This window comes from Barbatula barbatula (assembly GCF_947034865.1).
Source record: "Barbatula barbatula genome assembly, chromosome: 21".
In the NCBI taxonomy this organism is placed as follows: Eukaryota; Metazoa; Chordata; class Actinopteri; order Cypriniformes; family Nemacheilidae; genus Barbatula; species Barbatula barbatula.
In genome coordinates, this window is record NC_136784.1 from 9,748,163 (window position 1) to 9,769,311 (window position 21,149).

General features: G+C 38.0%; 1 protein-coding gene across 1 annotated transcript in view; it reads left to right on the forward strand.

The window, feature by feature from the left end:
- The window catches only part of LOC306910494 (adhesion G protein-coupled receptor B2-like), a gene marked incomplete at its 5' end in the record, with an annotated part of 104,953 nt that extends 84,269 nt beyond the window's left edge, over window positions 1–20,684 (forward strand). Inside the window, 6 exons of the mRNA XM_079485071.1 lie at window positions 1,144–1,183; window positions 1,347–1,361; window positions 3,444–4,183; window positions 8,098–8,193; window positions 10,998–11,111; window positions 19,931–20,684. Of these exons, the coding sequence (XP_079341197.1) occupies window positions 1,144–1,183; window positions 1,347–1,361; window positions 3,444–4,183; window positions 8,098–8,193; window positions 10,998–11,111; window positions 19,931–20,107 (1,182 nt within the window). The 3' untranslated portion in view covers window positions 20,108–20,684. The remainder of the gene's footprint in view (window positions 1–1,143; window positions 1,184–1,346; window positions 1,362–3,443; window positions 4,184–8,097; window positions 8,194–10,997; window positions 11,112–19,930) is intronic.
- Between the last annotated feature and the right edge of the window lie 465 nt (window positions 20,685–21,149).

The following is a 21,149-nucleotide window of genomic DNA, read 5'->3' on the forward strand; positions in this document are numbered from 1 at the left end:
TTCCGCAGGTTAGGAGTAGAAGGATCTTGTTATTTAGCTGTCAATCTTAAAATTATTTGTTAAATTCTGTTGTTTGGACTAGGGACATTAGGCTTGATGACTGATATCGTTTCAGATCTGGCAAATCTGCGCAAGCTGGTCCATTTACAATCAAGAGCAAGCTGACTGTGCGTTTGCAAAGTTATGAAAATGTATTTACCGTTGTGAAAACCCAAACATTATATTCGCTAAACTAACACATGACAACAACTTTCAAGATGGCGGACACATGTCAGGAGATTGGAGCGCTCGAATGAGGCATCTAGTTATAAATAAATATCTATGGTGTATCTGACAGACTAGAGTTAATATATTAGCCGGCTAATTAGATATGTTGTTTATTGTCAGCAGGTTTGACTTGATGTTATTTAGCGCAAAGTTGCACAGTTTTTTTCTTAGTTTTCCATTGCTGTCTTATTGTTTACTTACCTTGTCTGTTGCTGCTTTTCCACTTTGACATGCAGGTAAACACACACGTACAAGTCCCTCTCTGCTGAATTTTTCCACAGTGTAATGCACTGAGCTTTGTGTTGAACTCCTTTGAGAGTCAACACTTTTGACAGCAGTAGGCAACGTTGCATTCCAACGAGGACCCAAAGTTAAAAAGAGCGATGCAGGGACAGACATTTTCACATCGCCCTGAGGGACGCAGGCAGTTTAGGTCCATTTGACTTTTTTACGGAAATAACATCAAATTTCTGGTTTGTTTGAAAAGTCCAGCCCAGCTGTGTCAGATTGAGGTGCGCTAATCTGTTTTCTTTTCAGCACATTGTAATTAGCGCTGGTGCTAAGAGACCGGCTTTTTCATTGTAGAGGTGTTGCAGATGTGTTGCATTAGACGAGTGCTTTTCAGACACATTGTATGATTGCTGAAATTAAAGTTTAATTTAAGTTTCTTCTTCTTATCCCTTTTTGATGGATTCTTTAATCATCACATATCTGTCTGTAACTGCCCTCAGCTTCACCTATTACCATACCAATGTTGTGTGACTCATACAGTGACATCATACACTATATGTGCACGTTGTGGAGGATGTGCAAGGCGCACAAAAGATTTTGTAACAAGATGTAATTATCTTTTCTCGTCTTTATTCACCCGCACAGACGGACTTTGAAAAAGATGTGGATTTGGCCTGTCAAACAGGTGAGTATTCCTGCCCTTTCAATACCCTGTAGACTCGTTCTCTGACATCACTAATGTATCTGCTTCTTCTGCTCGATCTCATTGGTTTTTGTACATTGCACATTGGACAAATTTGTTCATGTGACGTTAACCCTTCCCAATGTTTTTTCCTGCACACATACAGAGAGAGGACACCCATGTAAGTCTCACTTTAAGATCAAATATTACTGTACAGTGTGTATGTCATTTGTGTTACACCAGAGGTTCTCAACCATGGGGCAATACTGCCAGCAGGAGATTTTTTTGAGCTGTATCTAAGTTATGGTTTACATTTTTAAAGCAGCATTTTTAATTGTCACATAGACCTACAACTCTATTACGTGAAACAGTTTCTTAAGGCATCTTAGCTTGATGCGAGAAAAACGGTGAGAATATCACAACGGAATCTATAATGATGAGAATGTGTTGTTTGTCTTGGGAACATAATTTGCCATCTGTTAAATCCCGGAGTGCATAGCTTAATACTTGTGTGGTGTTGCAAAAATCTAAAAGATTGATCGTAGGTTTAGACCTATTTAGAACCCATAGATACAGTAGTATTTTTTGCTTGCTGCATGTAAATGATCCAGTAAATCCACATGCAAAATGTGCATGTTGACCTATTGTATCAGCATACCGAGTCATACATGATTTTAGCTTGCACGTTTCAGTGAATGGCTGATTTAGTTTAAACAACTGACATTGTTGTTATGCTGCGTTAAAGACAACTCACATTTGGGATATTTCCCACAACAAACCTAGAATTCATATCTGGATTTGGTAACGTAAAAATATTTAGTGTCATTAAAAACATTACAATTGTTTATTAACGTTAAAAGAGTGCGTTCCAGAAATTATTTTCAGGGTTGAGTTGGAAAATATCTTCTGATTCTCAATCTTAAAGCAAATACTGTACCGCACTATTTGATGTGGCTTATTTTGGCTATTTCGTATGTATTTGTGCGATCTCATTCGTACATTTTTGTACGATTTGCTTTCGCACCAGGGATGTTAGGGTTAGGTGTGGGGCTTCAGTATTGCTTTAACTTAGTAATCGAACATTTTTATACGACTCACAGCGTAACAATTTATACGAATAAGCCACCTCATAAAATATTTATGAATTCCCGTGAGATCAGGTTGTCACCTCATAAAGAAAAAACATTTCGGTGAAAGGTCTACTGCTTTACATTCATAAAAGTTGAAAAAAGTCAGCCTTAGGAACAGAAAAACATTTTGGTCTGATCTGTCCTTTTGTTACAATCATATAAAAAATCCCTTTTTTAATATAGAAAAGTTGAATTATAATATGTTGACTAACATTGAGAATTTTTGTCTGGTTTTCCATTGAAAATACAACAGCTGATTTTACTGTTAAGATATTAAGACATCTTCCTGAATTAATGTTTCTTCTTAGTATATGTGTTAAGCTTATTCTGTCAAAATTAATTGGTTTACAAAAAGGCTATTATTATGTTACAGTTTTTTAATCTAAGATAAGCTTAAATTGTTTAATGTTTTTTAATGAAAAACAAGACAAAAAATACTCATTAGAAAATTTTATTTTAGTGTTAGACACAGTTTTAACTTGAGACATATTTATTTTTGATTGTACAAAATTACAGCTTAACACATCTCTCCTAGAGGAGCTGATTCGAATGGCTTTTCCTTCTTACCCAACACAATTCAGCTGATCTCTCTTTTTAACACCACACCAACCTCCTGTGGGGTTTCAGCCTTAACAACCATCCAACTTTTGCATGCCGAGACCCTGGTATACTAACACAACTGCCTGTGAATGTTGTCTTGCCCTCTGCATCCTTTGACCCTCTTCTGCACTTCTAACGTTTTCTGCAAATGTCAGTTTTCACACACAATACCCAAATAAATGTGCTTTTGTCTCCTTCCCCTCATTCCTGCCACTGATCACGCTCTCCCTGCACACTCGGGAATCAATTTGAATCGTTCATCTCTGAAAAACATCTGGGCTTAATACCTTTGGGAACCCGCACGTAACCGTCCTTAATTCTCAATTCTCCTCATGTGTCACACTCTCATGTGCCATATCACCATCCAACTTTGTTGCAATTTGTTTTTCTATTCATATTTGCTCTTTGCTATGCTGTCCATCTTTGTGGTCTTGTGCACTCGACCTTTGCTGCTTTGTCTTCCTTTCTTCCCAATTCTGTCTTCTCTCGCTCTCTCTTCCTCTTCTCTTTTCTTTCTCTTCTCCCTTCCACAGTCATCTTTAAAGAGGTGAACACCTGTAATCCCGCTACCATAACTGGCACCCTGTCCCGTATTTCCCTGGATGATGAGGACGACCCCAAGTTGACAGCCCACCAGGAAGGAGTCAACTTCAGCAGCCTGCCAGGCAACATCCCACCTCCTAACCTCTTGGTGCAGGTGCCTCCGCTGGGTCCCCTGAACGAACTCAGCGAGCAGCGGCTGAAAAAGGACGTCAACTTGGAGCAACAAGGTCAACACCAGCGATCCGGGCCCATCTACTTATGTACTGAGAGTGGGCTGGGTTGGGCCCGACCGAACCCTCCTACCACCCAAGATTCAGCTGGTGGTGGGGAAGGGGACTACATGGTTCTGCCACGTCGGACAGTTAGTCTCAAACCCCCTCCTCCACCTCAGGATGAGGGCAAGCCCCTGAATATTACATTAGAAGATCCACCCTTTCCCCCACCCCCCTCACCCATGACTCTACATCCAGCCGAGAGCGAGGCATACCCAGCAGACTTTGCAACCGTGGACCACATCAGCATGAACCTTAACCGCTCCTACGGCACGCTGAAACAGCTGCCGGCACATGCCGGACACACACACTCCCACACCAACGCTCATACCCTGCAAGTCAAGCAGAATCGACCCTCTGTCCGACAGATCCTTACGTCAGGAACGGTGGAGCGTACCAGAACCCTTCCACGCAACCTGGGCAGCACCAACACCAACATCTCAGCTGGATCTTTGGAAGTAAGTACAGGGTACAGGTTTTATGCCTGACTTTGTATTTCTGCTCTGACTGAAACAGCAACCCATATTGAATAATCCAGCTAAAATTAAAAGGAACTGTAAAAAGTTAACGCATAGTTTACCCAAAAATAAAAATCCTGTCATCATTTGAACACAGCACAAAAGAAGATATTTTAGGAAATGTCTCGTTGGTTTTGTGTCCACACAATGGAAGTCAAGGGGGCCAATGTTGTTTGGTTACCAACATTATTAAAAATATCTTCTTTCGTGTTCCGCAGAAAGAAAGTCACACAGGTTTGGAATGACATGAGGGACGGTGAATGATGAAAAAATAATCATTTTGGCGTAAACTATCCCTTTAAATTGGTTGCTAGTTGTTCAAGACTAGCAAAAAATTAGCTATGATGTTCTGCTATGTGTTTTACTTTCTGTGGTGTGAGCTTGTTGTCCCAAAAGGGTCCACTAATTTTACATCTCAGTTCTTTAAAAAAATATTCAAATTCTCTGTGGTTCGCAATTTTCAAGTAAAAGCCAGTAGCAAAATAGTGCTATTTTCTCCCTTACATGTTAGCCTGGAATAAGAAAAGTAGAAAACCAAAGACCACACAGTGCAAAGAATCACACTGGTGTGAAAATGTTACAGATCAGAACAATAAAGACATGAAAACAAGCATGGATGAAGACTTGCAAAAACACCCACACAAACCCTCCAATCCCACATAGCAACAGACAAATTATACCATTATAGTGTTGCAACAAGAGAGCAATACTTAGGCTGAATGATCTTATTACTAATGTCTCCTTTCATTTTTCGGGGACAGATTTTGGTGAATCATTTGTAGTCCTTGAAACATAACACAAACACACACAATCATCCAGCAATTCTCTCATCAGTTCATCATAGCAACGCATTCATGTGTGCCATCTTTACCCAGAGTCCCCTGTCAACATGATGTTACACAATTTAGTGTATGCTTCAGTGTGCATGCGTGCGTGTGCAGTTGCGTTTCCATTTATAATTACTCTACAACCCCACAAGGAGGGACAGCAGATGGTGAGAGAGAAGCACAGCCAGTGGAGATGCCTGCGAGAGTCTGTATTCTTTCTTCAGTGGACTCACACACCTTTACTTTCTCTCCTGCACACACAGTTGTTGGGGCAAAGGCGTGAAAGATAGTTGTCAGACTTAGTTTATGTTAAATGAATTATGAAATTGACCCTATGCTGCTTTCTAGAAAAATATAATTACATTTGTTCATTTCGAAGATGCTTTTATGCAAAAAGATAAATGAGAGAGCATTTTTGGTCGGATATAAATATAAACATATTGTATCTAAATATAGGCAAATAAGGCAAATTAACTTGTGTAAGATAATAAGATAACTTGATTTCAGATCAAATTTTTCGTTACATAAGACAAATTTGCGTAAGCATGAAAAGTAATATTTAATGAGGCTTAAATCAAGAAAAGCAGTTCTCCAGTGGAGTTCATATATTCTCTGAAAACCTGTTTTATTGCGTTTTCAATTTTGCCTCTTTCTGTCTAAATTGATCTTGGTTTATAGATTTTTACACATTTAAGAAAACAATTACATTTGCAGTGTATTTCCTTTTAATAAACACTCATGGATCTCATTTATGTTATTTCAAACAAATAATAACATTATTTTTTTGATAATGTCACCAGGTTTAATTTTTCAGACCTTCTCTCCAATACACTACCGGTCCAATGTTTTTGGACACTTCAATGAAAATTTTCTCATTATTAAAAAAACCTATTAGTTCATAAGAGCTCATAATTTCAAATAAATGTATGTGTTTGTACACCTAAAGATGCAGGTTGGCTTTCGTGCAATTTGTGTATACATTATCATGTTATAGTAGCTAAGTGACCTTTAAAATGTTTTTTTTTTATGTTGAACTCACTGACTCGAAATTGGTTGGTCGAAGGTCGAGGTCTCATAGGGAAGGGTTCCTTGGAATTGAATTGTTTGGCAACCTTGAACTTTGATCATTTGGGACTGATTTGGCAGACGTAGGTCCGTGGTGTTTTCTCACCCAGTGACTCTCTGAGAAACTTCATCAACATCCGAGTTCTTGCATTTGTAACAAGGTTCACTGTGACCCAGTCTTAAACACCAGGTGGCAATGATAAAAAATTTCAAATTCTGATTTGTACAGCAGTACATTATAATTTGTCCTGGGTTATGGGATGGTGTTGTGTTGTGTTATACAGTAGTTTTGCCCTAAAATGTTCAGACACCGCATGCGATTTTTACGAAAGCCTTTCAGAAGTGAATACGGGCACAACAGTATGTCTTTAAATCCATAAGGATACAATGCAATGGACACCGACACAACACACGTTCTGTAACCACAATACAGAAACCACAGTGTATTGACTATTGAGTAAAAAAAGTTATTCTGCACTTGGCTGGAAATTTTATTGGGAAATGCAACATAACGCGTCGACTTGTGAGCAATTTAGATCGGGGTTCTTCAAATCAAGTACTAAGGAAGAACATCTGTCACTTTCTCTAGAACAAAGTGGCGACATGTTGAAAATCCATAAAATTATGGGGAAAACATGATAAAATCAGAGTGTGTTCATGTTTTTCTGTGTCGTGTGGCAGGTTACACAATAATGTCTATTGTTCCAAGTACTGCAGTTATTATACTGTTGTTTTCTTATACTTTTAATATTCAGAATTTTCTTCCATTTTAAATTTTCATGTTCTTTTAAATCTTTTAAATGTGCTTTTGTCCTTATAGTAGTTTTTTTGTATATTTATATTACTATAGACCATTTCGGATGAAATAAATGATGATGGCCAGATGAAATTCCTGTTTCAGTTTTTAACACTACTAAACTAAACATTAAAGGGATAGTTCACCCAAAATAAAAATTCTGTCATCATTTACTCACCCTCAGATGAATAATTTAAACCTGTATAAATGTCTTTGTTCTGTTAAACACAAAGGAAGATGTTTGGAAAAATGTCAGTAACCAAACAGATGTCATCCCCATTGACTGTGGTAGTAAATAGGGGGGATCTTTTTGATTTCTAACATTCTTCCTAATATCTCCCTTTGTTTTAAGCAGAACAAAGAAATGTATACAGGTTTGGAACAACCTGAAAGTGATGACAGAATTTTCATTTTTGGTAGAACTATGCCGTTAACACTACAATTAAACGTATGAACACAATTCAACCAACATAATATTTATAACTGATTTAAAATGTTAATCGAATTTCTCATTGAAGGGATTGAAAAATATAAACTCTAAATACTGTATATAAAACCTGAAACCGAAAGTGTTTCTGGACCAGTTGTTACATTTGCAAAGTGGTCTATAGGTTTAATTAATTTTTATTTCAGTTTTAGTTGTTGTTGTTAATCATTTTAGTCACTCAACCTAAACTTATTTCATTATTTTACTGAGGCAACATTTCTAATGCTCATTTCATGCAAGTTATTCAAATTTATTTGATTTGATTTTAATTAACAGAAATGTCCCATTAGTTTTACAGTAGTTTGTTTTAGTAAACTAAAAAACCTTCGCTTACATCTTCACCATGCAGATGTGAGGTGATGATCAAATGATTTTCATTGTGTTTACCAGAGATTTCAAATGTTGACTGAAGATGAGACATTTATCAAATATTTTGCCAGTTTGCAGAAACACTGCACAAGTTTTGTTTCTTTATTTCAATCTTATTAATCTAATATCCATATCATATGCAGTGTTAAAGGAAAAGAAAGTTAACAGATGTTTGCCACTTAATCCCTAAAGTAAATGGTAAAATTGAGTTTGAGGCAGCCGTTGGAGAACTGGAGTTACATAGTTTATATGCTCACTGCACCTGCATAAGACCACTGCGTCATGAGCACCAAAACCGTTGTTTACTCAGGTGCTCGAGGATGTGCTGTTGATTGATGGTGTCTTCTCTCCCCCCTCCCCCTTCCCCCAGAGGAAAAGGGTTCGGTACTCTGAGCTGGACTTTGAGGTAAGACCCAACCCCATCTGCCTGGTGTCTGTGCTTCTGTCCAATATAAGCTGGAGTTTGTCAGTGGACTCAGACAGGAACCAATGATGTTTGGGGCTGTAGTGCTTGTTTCCCCATCACGCATTTAGTGTATTAGCAACAGTCCTACTCATTGCAAACTGCTCAGTGTTGCACACGCCTTGATTCTGTAGGATTTCTGGGCACTGTTTCCATGACTTAACAATAGCCAAAGTGTTTAACTGTTGGCCCGGCCAGTAGTTTGTAGATTTAACGTTTTTATCGGCATCAACACAAAAAATATTTATATATATATTTATATATTTTGTATGTATTTATGCATTTATGTACGTTACAAAAATATGTTATGCAATTTCTTTTATAAAACAAGAAAAGCTGAAATGTACATGGCTGTTCTGGAAAAATATACAAATATCACAATTTCTTTTATAAAATATCAAGTGGTGATTTGTTTAATCGTAACTATCGCTAGTCATCCCCATAAATTTAACAAAGCCAAATTTTACCTTTTATGTCTTATCCTTTAAATTCCCCATTAAATCAAAATTGTTAATTGTTTGCTTCAATTATGAATATGTTAGTCTTAAGATATAAGCAAATCTTACCGTACATAACTTTCATCAATACAGACAAAAGATTTTTATGACATCATCCTGCACTGCAGCTTATTGTCAAATTCCAAGCTGTGAGGTTAATACACTATTTGGTATTTAAAATGGGAAGGTTGGACGGTTTCAAAGCAACAATAATAAACAAACGTTTTCCCCACGCATGCACGATTTTGTGGCACGAACTTAACTCATTACACATAGGCTACCCAAACAAAATAGTGTCTGTTTTATTACTGATAACAAGAATAAGAAATCGAGAAGAAGCTTTACTTGGCCCAACTCGTCTCAGCAATATTTAGAATTTTGACTGCAGTACTAAGTGCCAAAACTACAGGACCCATTCAACAAATTGTTTATTTAATATAATTAATTTACAATGAAATAATATATATAAATATGAATTCAAATTAAATAGAAATTGTTGTATTATAAAGTTAAGTTTATTTCATATTTTAATCCGTGCAGTTTTTTGTTTTTTGTTTTGTTGAGCATAAATAATGTACACAAAGAGTGTATTGCCTTTGCAGCATTGACCGAAACACTCACACTGGCCCTGTGCCAACAGATTATGCTTATTGTTGAGCCCTGGATGTCATGTAATGGTTAAATAATACCATGTACTAGCAGGATAATGAGCTAAATAGAAATGGATCAAGGCTGTAGAAATACTGACACAGTGTAGAGCTCTTTGAATGTGGAGTGAGTGGCAGTACTGTGTGTGAAAGATACAGACAGCGTAATGAGATGCGTGGCGAGTGCACGTGATTGGCTGCCTCAAGGGCACCTCCGTGGAATGATCGACTGCCAGGATCTGGCAAATCTCCAGTCTAAAGACTCCTAATTAAATATTTCCCGAAGGCACTTGCGTGCTTTTAAACAGACTATACTTCAATTAAATTTGAAAGCCTGTAACTTTATGACTGGATATTTGCTCTCCAGTATGGAGGCTTCTTCTAAAACAGAGGTATGTTTTGTTACTAACGCATTTCAAGAGCTTTTTCATCTGAGTCAACCCTGCATGACATCTCCTTCCCCTCTCAATAAATAAAATCTCTCCTATAGGGAAATTAGGTAAATGTAACAGATGTTTCATTGCCATAAGGAAACAAACAGCATAAACCAATCTAAGATGGTTAGCTGCTCTGCCCAAACTTGTTATAGAGGCATAGTTCACCCCGAAATGAAAATGATGTCATGAATAATTCAACCTCAAGTTGTACCAAACCTGTATAAATGTATTTGTTCTATTGAACACAAAGAACGATATTTGGAAGAATGTTAGCAAACGCCATTTCTGGGGCACCATTGGGCCACCATTGGGGCACCAGTCAATGGTTCCCCAGAAATGTCAGTAGTTAACAAAGAAAGAAAAATGAATGTATACAGGTTTGGATAAATAAATGTATTTGGTAATTCATGACAGAATCTTTGGAAGAACTATCCCTTTATGTTTGGGAACCTTTAGATCGTAAATCTTGAGGACCTACAAAAGAATGTCTAGATTAAGCAGTCATAATCAGCTTTCTAACTATACCATCAGTTTTTGATTGACAGTCGTACAGTGTTACAAATACAATTTGTTGTGCTCATTGTTATGCTGTTTCTTCAATTCAATACCGTCATACAGACCACATACCTTTTGTTAAAATGATTTTCTTTATATATACATTAGCAATTAAGACTCTAATAGCTACAGACCCGTCTTTAGAAGTTAAAGAACGGAAGGAACAGTTGGAATTAAAAAAAACGCTTGCAATTTATTGCCATTAACATTTATAATGAATCTCAAGTTAACGTGTTAACTTTGGAAGCCACGAGACACAGTAAAAGTGTTATATACATTTTTTAAAGAAAAGGAAACCGTAGTTTGCGGAAATATCGCTTTGTCAGAGCTGATATTTTGGGTTAGAGAAACTCCATGTCCTCTCTGCATGAAGCCCACCTGCGTCTGTAGGACAGTCCAGCCAGCTCCAATTTAATCTGTGAAAATCTGTTTGAAGGGAGGAATGACACTGACCAGAGAGCATTAACATCGTTTAATAAACATCAGCTTTATTAGCCATCAGAATCCATGCACATCGTCCATCCAGTTTCTCCCCACTCTTCCGTGGCCTGCCCTTTCTTATTTTTGCTTTTGTTTTTTTATTTGTTTATTTGTTCTCCCCTTCCCTACAGAAAGTGATGCACACTCGCAAAAGACACTCAGAGCTGTACCATGAACTCAACCACTCCACCAAGTTCCACACCATAGACAGGTATAACAGGGACTCTGCCATGTCCTCCTTTAAGGTAAGATTCAACCCTGCGACCCTCACGTGAATGGTATACTGATTCCCACCCCCCTTAATGCATCACAAAACCCTGCTACAACTGTAATATAGCTGTGCTCAACACTAATGTCACCATTTTCAAAGTAATTCAAAGATTTTAAAGTGACTAGAGCAGTACATTCTTGGTCTTCAACTTGGATTATTAAATAATTCTACTAATATCCAAATAATTGGAGTAAACTACTTTTTTTTGTCGGATATACTATTAATGGGCCTCATTCATGAAACAGTCGTTTTGCTGTACATTTTCGTATTCATGAAAATGTTCGTATTTTCAAAATTTTAGTTGGTACAAAAGAAATGCACACATGCTCCATACCACGTGTAAATAGTGCGTAAAACCGCACGTAACATTCTGTATTCGTTTAGACAAACCAACAAATGAACTTCTGTCATCACTTACTCGCCCTCCTGTTATTTCAATTACTTTCTTTCATCTGCAAACCACAGAAGAAGATATTTGGAAGAAAGTTTGTAACCGAACAACAGCGGTATCCATTTACTTCTTTGTACAGACACAAAATCAATGAAAGTCAATGGGTGCTGGTGCTGTTCGGATGACAACATTCTTCGAAATATATATTGTTTTGTGTTTTGCGAAGAGAGGCTGTAGGTTTGAAATGACAAGATAGTGAGTAAATGATGACAACATTTTCATTTTTGGTTGAGCTATCCCTTTAAAATTACAGGACAACATTTTTTATACTTTTTGATAATAAATATAGTTTAAATATGTCGGTAAATATAATCTAAAAGAATGGCTTGAACTTGTATTTCTGAGTTTCCTAACTGACAAATCCTTTGGTGGGGTCTGTAAGAGACTCCATCGACTGGACATGCTCTTCAGCTGTTTTACGGTGCGCCTTAAATTTGTTTAAGCTAATTATAACATCATTAATATAGTTGGTTCATACTGCATCCCCTGCCATTCAACTTCTACGTACTGTACATATTTCCGCTGCAGCACATCTGCTTTCAGTCGAAAGAGCTGAGTGTTCACATTTATGTTCGCTAGACTGCTAAATCTTCAATGTTCTATTAGCAGAATTGCAAACATTCTTACAGTTTCCAGAGGGTTTTGTCATTAACATTAAAAAACAAACCATGCATCCTATGGAATATAACCTACTTGCAAGTTACACATGAGTGCTTACTTTTAATTTGGATTCTGTTATGGTCCAATGCAGGCCTTCTTTTTGTGGAACGCTTGAATTGCGCACATGTGTCACATTGCAGAAGATCAAACTCTTTCTAACCACATTTCAAATGTTTTGACACCATATACAGTGGCAGAGTTGATGAGTCACAATGCTTTTAGTGTTCGCCTTTGATTCGCAATGGGAGAGCATTTGCAGCATACAATTTTTTTTATTTAGTTCCGTAGGTCTTTGATTATGTTGACACCACTATCATTACAGCGATAATTGTGTTTGTGAGAACTTGACATAAAAATGAAATTATGCAGTGAAGTGTCATGTGACATTACATCATTCGGCTCTCTTGCACAGGTCAACAGTTGCTGACTGGAAATGTTTTACTTTGTAGAAATGATTTATTCCTAAAGATGCAATATTTTGCATTTCTGAAAATATGAAGATTAAAACATAAATAATAAGTATAACTTCACAGTCCTACATGACAGATGAAGATCCCTCTACCTCTTAAATCACATCTACCTCAAACCGAACATGCCATCTAAACCGCTCTAACAATCCGGCAACCTCCACAGGTTCCTCCTCCACCTCCACCACGACAATCCGAGCCCAATTTAACACGGAGAATGAGCTTCGTTTACAAAGAGAGCCAACGTAAGCATGCCAGCAGACCCCAGAATCCCAGTTTGTGTGATAGGGCCCTGATTTACAGAGCTTCTCATTGGTGCAGAGTAAAATCCTCATAAAGTTTAAACATTTAGAGTACTAAATGTTGTGTGCTTTTCCATGTGGACCCAACATGGAACATTCCAACCTGCCTTGTGGAGTACTTGTGTTTTTGTCGGTGAATTATAACCTTTAGAAGTGCTTTTAACCCTTAATATCATAAACCAAACCATAAATATAAATTCTAATAAACATGAGAGTATCAGTAAATGTACTATAAACCCAATTTAATTGTGATTGAATTATACAATGTGACCAGTGCGTGTGTTGTTACGGTAAGTAAGCACTGTTTTCTTACAGTAAGACAGAAAAATGTATGATGGTAATATTATATTTGGCCAGTTTTCAGAAACATGGAGTTCCACCGTGTGTATGGGCCGGTAAAGAGATGAGTGCACAATACAAAAAAATCTAAGGTCCTTTTCCCGGTCCTATTCAAGATATTTATTTTAGTCCGCCGGATCATTATAACAGCTGGTGAGAACAGTGAGCTTAGTGGGGACTCTAACACATCCAAAATGGCCACTTTCAGACACCATCCATTCCTTCTAATCATCTTTCTTTCCTACATACTCTCACTTCAATCTATCGTTCGTACAGCGGGTTCACTTCATCTCCATGTCTTGCTACGGGGGCATGGGAGCTGCCTTAGTCACTCGCAGTCCCTTAAATTGCTCGTGTTTCTGAGAATGGAGCTTGATGCACTTTGAAAGGCAGTTAACCTCTAAGTGAAGATGCTGGATGAGCTGATAGCTTTAGCGGAGACACCCCATATGATTCCAAATGGATGAAGGACTGGTACACAGTGTCCAATCTATTCATGCTAATGGAGATCCTACAAATGAACACAGCAGGGAACTCGAAAGCAGAGGGTTGAGAATAAGGCTTTGCAAATATGGATTCGCTGGAAAATTCTGCTCTTTGAGCAATAGTTTGTCCAAATTGTGTTTGCAGTTGTTTGCCCTCATGCCGTTCAAAACTTGTATGCGACTCTTTCTTCTGTGGGACACCAATGAAGATATTTTGAGATATGTCTCATTGGTTTTGTGTCCATATCATGCAAGTCAATGGGGGCAATGTTGTTTGGTTACCAACATTTTTCAAAACATCTTTTGTGGAATGTAGGACAGCAAATAGTACTGGGGCACTTTGACCATTGTATTTCTTTCCCGCTATGGTGGTCAATGGGTAGCTAAATCTGTCTGGTTATAAGCATTCTTCCAAATATATTTCTCGATTTCTGCGAATCGAGCCCACCTTTATTTTTACTTTAAATGGTTAATTTAAAGGTTGAGCTCGTAAGCACTAAAGTTGTGGTTATGTATAGTATCAGTAGTGAAGTGGTTTCATGAGTCTAATTTTGTAATTGTCATGCCCTGGAGGTTAAGCTCACACATTCGCACAGTTAACTATTGAGTATGATGATTATCAGAACAAGTGCATGTTTTTCTATTCTTGGCATCGTGAGTTTGCCTCATTGAGACTTTTTTCTTGCAAATGGGTTGTTATTGGTAATTTAAGGCCAGCTTTGAAGTTCACACACCCTCATTATAGTTTCCAAATTCGCTGGAGATCCATCAGGAGACCTCTACAGCTTTTAGTCATTAATTCCCAATCTAATTAGTTTCATTAGCACATCTGAAATGATGTTATGCCCTTTTAGGATTCAAAATGTATTTGCCTCTTTGTCCACGCAAATTAGCCTCAAAATTATATTTCCGTACTCTGCATTATGTTGACCAAACTGGAGGCAGATGTGTGGTTAGACAGCTTAATGAAATGGCTTAACTGGGATGGGACTCTCGTACCCACACAGACAGACAAAGCAAATGCTAATTTACAATCTGTGCCAATTAAGACGTAATTAGTGAGATATGTCACATCGGCAGATTTTTCCATGTATGGTTTGGTTCCTGCTGTACTGCCGCTCAGATCAGACTTGAATCATGAAATTGAACGGTGATATTAATTGTTTTTGATGGTTTCTGTGCTGTTTTGAGCTTGTAGTGTATTTTTTGTTATGTTGGATTGAAGAGAATAACTAACAGATTATTAGCCAAACTGACATAATTCACTGGAGGATTCCAGTTGTCATGGCACCAGATAAGGCTTTTAGCCTACTTCATACATAATGTATAACTGTGAATGCAGGGAATAGATCTTAGAGCACATATAGGGAGTAAAGGTGACTGTATATGTCTGTATATATCAACATACTTTATATTGTGATTATCTTAGTAAGGTAATCGAAGTACAGTAATTCTGGAAATTTGTGATTTTTGGTAACCACAAAGCTCACTGGTATCTGCTAAAACTATATGCAGTGATTCCTAGCCTAAGCGAAAACTGGGGGGTACTTGTGTTTGCTTTGCTTTCATAATAAGTCATAAAAACTGTTTTAATATTTTAATTCTACTAGATTGAAAATAAGTCGAACTTTGTAAAAAATCTGTTTGGGTTTCATTTATGAAGAAATTTGCCATGAGTTCTTTTTTTGTTTACTCAAAATTGTTCTGCGAACTGTCAAACTCAATCTCGACTCTTTTTGATAAAGAAAGTCATCTGATTGGTTTAGTTTGTGGGTGGAACATTAAAAGCCTTTAGAACTAGCCTTCTAGTTCACCCCCCAAAAACATTCTGTCAACATTTATTCACCCTCACATCATTCAAATCTGTTTGTGACTCTTTCCTCTGTAGAGCACAAAAGAAGATATTTTGAGAAATGTCTCATTGGTTTGTGTCCATTCAATGGAAGTCAATCGGTGCCAATGGTGTTTAATCCTTCAAAATAAAAGTCATCCACATTTGAAAAGACACGAGAGTGAGTAAACAATAACAGAAGTTTCAATCTTGGGTGAACTATCCTACTCTATGATATTGCTTAAAGATATTTACTGTAGTATAACAAGAGTCTAAAAGTATAGAAGTACTTGAGCATTCCTGATGGGACTGTAAGAAGGTAGGAAAACATTGCTACTTTGTATGAAGACACTCATCTCTGACAAAGGCCCTGTCATTCTTCCCTGCTCGTTTTGTGTTGCGTACCCGTGTTGTTTTACTCCATCCACTATATTAAGACTCGCCTTTTGTCTTTTTGTTCTGTATTTTCGTCTGTTTGTTTTATGCATTGTTGTTGCTTTATTTTGCATAATGCACTGCTGTCAGTCTTTGTCTTTTCTTGGTTTGAAACTACACGTTTTCTGTCATAGTTTGACTGTAACCAGACAGTCATCAAACCCAAGGGCGGCAAACAATGCAAAGGTAAAAAACTCATTCAGAAAGCAGCGTGTGTGAGTCATGGTGCACCTAGACAACATCTCTGTTCCAAAACCAGAGCTCCCTTGTTTCCTTCTAAATGTGTTGGCAGCTGCCTTCTAAAGGAGCCTCACGAGTGACAATTGCATTGTGGGATTGGCTTTACCACAAAGGATATATGTAGTGCTACCACTGAATGTGTGAATAATAAAGTGAGGTATCTTAGCAGGCAGCAAGTTGTTTATGTTTTGAACCAGTCTTTGTATCAGCTGCCTCGGTGGCCCTTTGGAACAGAGCAAGTGCATCCTTCTTTCCTTCCCTTCTTAGTCTCCATATACATTTCTATTGCAGTACAGGACTCCCACAGTGCCTAATCTCAGTCTCCCCCTCTGTAGTGCTGCATAAGACACTGCTCCTATATATATCTCTTCTTTCATTGTGCAATAGCCAAATTTCACTCTGATCTGTGCTTTGGATGCTTCTCATTTTTGTGGTAGACTCTGAATATAAGTGTGGTCCCACTACCGCTGTACGTGTTTTGCTTTCTGCACAAGCCCAATTACAATTTTCTGTTTCAATTTTTGAACCCGTCTAAGAATTAATAGTAGTTTGTGTAGAAGAGACACGGAGTCTTTCTGTTATAAACAGACATTAGTGGTAAGAAAAAAAGCAGGAGCAGGAAAATGGAACAAGCCATTTGAATAACACTACATTTATTTTCATATAGCTCATCAGAGCATTTCAGGGTACTGCAGACACAAAGGCCATGCAAGTTCTTGATTGTCATTCTTACCCATAACCACTTTCAGAACAGAAAGAGAGGAAGGGGAGGGCCTAATGAAAAGCTAAAGGAAATTTGGTGGTAAAATGCAGTACATGAGATTTGTGGATTTGTGCAGACTAGATCTGTTCCAAAACCCAGTGAGCTGCCCACATAAGGCAATGTAGTAACACTACGCTGCCTTTTAAGACTAAATTCTAAGGCAACATTGCATGTGTCCTTTGCAGAGTAAGAAATCCCAGAATGCTTTGCAAGAGCTCAGTGGAAATAACTGATGGTGATAATAATAAAAAGTCTGGGTACCTTGTTTTTGGCATTTTGATTCATCATTTATCTAGGCGCAATTTTATTAAACTACGGTTGCTGAAACAAAACCATGTTTAATTTGTGGTTAGCAGGGTTTGGCTATATTAAACATAGTTTTTTATTTGTATTTGGTAACATTTCTTAAGTGATAAAAACAGTTAATTTTCATAGGGTATTGTGTGTTTAACTTCGCAAAATGAAGGTTGATTCTCCCATGGGCTCGATTCTTAAAGGGATAGTTCATTGAAAAATGAAAATTCTGTCTTCATTTACTCACCTTCAAGTTGTTCCAAAACTGTATAAAGTTCTTTGTTCTGTTGAACACAAAGGAATGTATCTGGAACAATGTTAGCTATTTTCAGTTCTGGGACATCATCCACTAGCATCTTAGAACAAATCTTGTGTATTTTTATTCACAAGAAAAAATCTTGTGTTTTATTAAATCATAGATATTTTTGAAGAAATGTAAACTGAAAATTACTAACATTCTTACAAATATCTTTCTCTGGGTTCATCAGAACAAAGTAAGGTTTTGTGATAAGGGGGTGATAAATAAGTTTCATTTTCGGGTGAACTGTTCTTTAATTTATGTGGCTAAAAAAGTTGCAGACAGTATAGTGTGGATGCTCCTTTATAAGGCAGCTGTCTATGTAGGCAGTTGACAGCAAGCCAACTCCTGAAGGTATAGGAACAGAGCTTACGTCTCCATTTCGATGTTGCTTTCAAAGCAATACAGAATACGTCTTCTCCTTCCCTGTGATTGTAGCGAACCGCACTAAACCTTCTTCCTCCGCTGTAGTGTTTCACTACAGACATGTCCAATGTGGCTCTTACATGCTAAAGCGAGCAGTCACCTCTCCTGTCATAGTGCTGCAGAGATTTAGCTTGTCACTTTCTTTGTGTAAAAGAAAGATGGAGGAAAGGAGTGTGCACAAGCCTTCGAGGTTGAATCGGCACACTCCTCCATCAAGGTAACAAAAATTCAAACAAACGTCACTTTTCCCCCAAACGTGTCAGTGACTGTGTTCCACCTCTTCTCTTTTTCTGCCTCTCTCGCTCTCTGCCTCTCCCTTTCTGTCTCTGTGTGTTTCTTTCCTTCACCCTCATTTTCATTGCAACAGAGGGAAAAGCGATGGAGCATTCCGTCTGCCGGAGGTGAAAAGAATTCTTCGAGTGTAAGTAGAAAAGGCCTGACAAGGAGAGATGGAAAAGCGTGAGGAAGGGAAGGGGGCTTGTTGGAAACGGAGAGGAAGCGAGGTGCAGGGAAAAGGGAAATTGCGTTAGCATTCTCTTAGGAATCTTGTCGACACTTTTGCTCGACAAAATTCTCCTTCAGCGTTTAGTATGCAAATTGGTTGCCAGATTATGCTTTTTGGATCAGTTTTGCCAACTGTCAGCTTGTTACATGGGGCGAATTATGATCAGGCTGCTATCGCCCCCTTGTGGATGGGAACTTACTCATGTGAACCTACAAGCTGTTAAACCCAAATCAGACTTATTGAGGCTGTGAATGACAAAAAGACAAAAGTGAACTGAAATTGTGCAAAAGTGTTTTGCGGGTCAAGTGTTGTACATGTAAATTCATTGAGTGTATATGAGCGTGAGTCTGTATACTGTATGTACATGTTTGTGTTTTCGATCTATACTGTATGGTAACAGGCAAACCCACCCACTTGCAGTATTATCAACTGGCTCTTTTGCACACAATGTAAGTAAATGGTGACCACAGCCAGGACTTTTATTGAATATGAACGCGTGGACTAGTTTAATAACTCTTATGTGCTTACTGGAGCTTATCAAATTCTGTTAAATTTGATCCCATATTAAAAAGCAACCCCCCCCCACCACAACTTACAAACAACAAGAGGGTAGCAGGGAAACTTACTGTCAGTCACACCTCAAAAAGTCATTTATGTGGTCTATTTCAATCTGTCACACGTGCAGTTAGCAGGCGTTTGAGGTGAGGGGCAGCCGGCGGCAGCCGTGTAATTGATCGCCTCAAACTTTCTGAAATATGAAGCTTCATACATCTCATTTTCAGGCAGGTGGGAATAGATTCAGGAGGAGACTTGCCATCCTTTTAAATGCAGTGACTCTCTTATTATATATTTCTACAATCCCAACCTCATATTGCACAAGCCTCTACTGTATAATGCAATTTTCCTAACATTAAGAGGCCGTGTAGCTGTAGGCTATACATCATTACTTTATGGAATGTGGGTGCTATGCATTTTCACCATATAAAGTAATGAACAGCAGGAATAGCCGGGCATAAAATCCAACACAGAAATCCACTAATGCCAATGAGTGAGAGGCACCATATGTTGTTTAGACTGGTCGTAATTTAGCAACACTATACTGCCATTTAGACTTTGTTGGTGCTGTAACATGCTTTCAGACACATCAGAGTTTCTGTTCACTTTCCATTAGTAGTATTCCTGGCAAGATAACGTGTGATTTTGACAAGCACACATTATTAAAATCCGATTATATAAAACAAGATTTCTGATCGTGTTTTAATCCATTTTTTCCTGTTTTGTGAATGTGTCTGTTCAGGACAAATCCACCATAGACGACCAGCGATCTTGGGACAGCTTTAAGACCATGATCCCCGAGCAGTCATGTGGCAGCAGTGAACACAAGGACAGGATGGAGTTACTCAGAAAAACATGGGACACATCCTCCGCCATCACACGCGACACATCCGAAGGAGACTTCCAGACTGAAGTGTGAACGAACTCCGTCCACAAACTGAGTGAAAACGAAACTCTCTTACATACACTGTCGGTGATCTTCAGCAGGACGTATTCTTAAGGAATCTGTACTTGTTTACAGGTGTGAGGACAGATCATAGAAGAAGCTCTATTCTATATTTTCACACAGAGACATTAAATGAACGCGTGGGGCTGGGAGTGTATGGTAAAACATTTTTAACAAACTGTTTCTGAAATGTCTTGATTTTATTCCAGAAAAGATTCTCTTTCACCTGTTTGATGATTTGGGACTTAAAAAAAAAAAAGAGTAATATTTCTGCACCCTTCTTTTTATAGAGGAACAAAAAACGGTACTGATGTTTCGCACACTGTTGAACCCCTTAGGGTTTTTCCTCTTTTCGTTCCTTGGATGATTCTGGTTCCGTTTTCTTTATTTTTCGGGGGGAGAGAGGAAGTCTTGAAAGCGTTCATTAATATGTGCCATCCTCTGCTTTTCATCCCTGCATCAGGCGTACTGTACTCACAACCTCCTTCTTTTAGATTTTAGTTACGTTTTTCTATATTTTAATTTTGAGTCTTTGTCTGATCTTGGTTTGTTTTCTAAAAAAAAAAGAAATTTTGGATAAAAAACCAATTACTTAAACTGCAGGTATCATGTTTTTTTGGGTGCACTGGATTTAGTCCTTCCTATTTTCATACTGCTGTGACTACGTTTAATTTAGGAACATTTTGTTCCCTATGTGCTATTTAACATCAAATTTGCAACCGCCGTTCATGCACACTAGAAACACAGTTTTCATCCCTTGCTGTAAGCATTCAGTCCTCCACAAAACAACAAGAGAAATCACAATCCTTTTCCCTGGTTATTTCCCACTGTTTTCCAGCAGCTTCAGTGTTCCAGAAATGCTTTACCCAGTAGGACACCGACACACCTTATGTCTGAGAACTAAATTTAAAGAAGTGTTGGTGGCAACCATTGCTTTTTCATTTTGATCATCCAAAGACAAAGCTCCGCTGCGAGAGATGGTGCTAGGTTTCCATGTTTAAGCTCTCTCTCCATT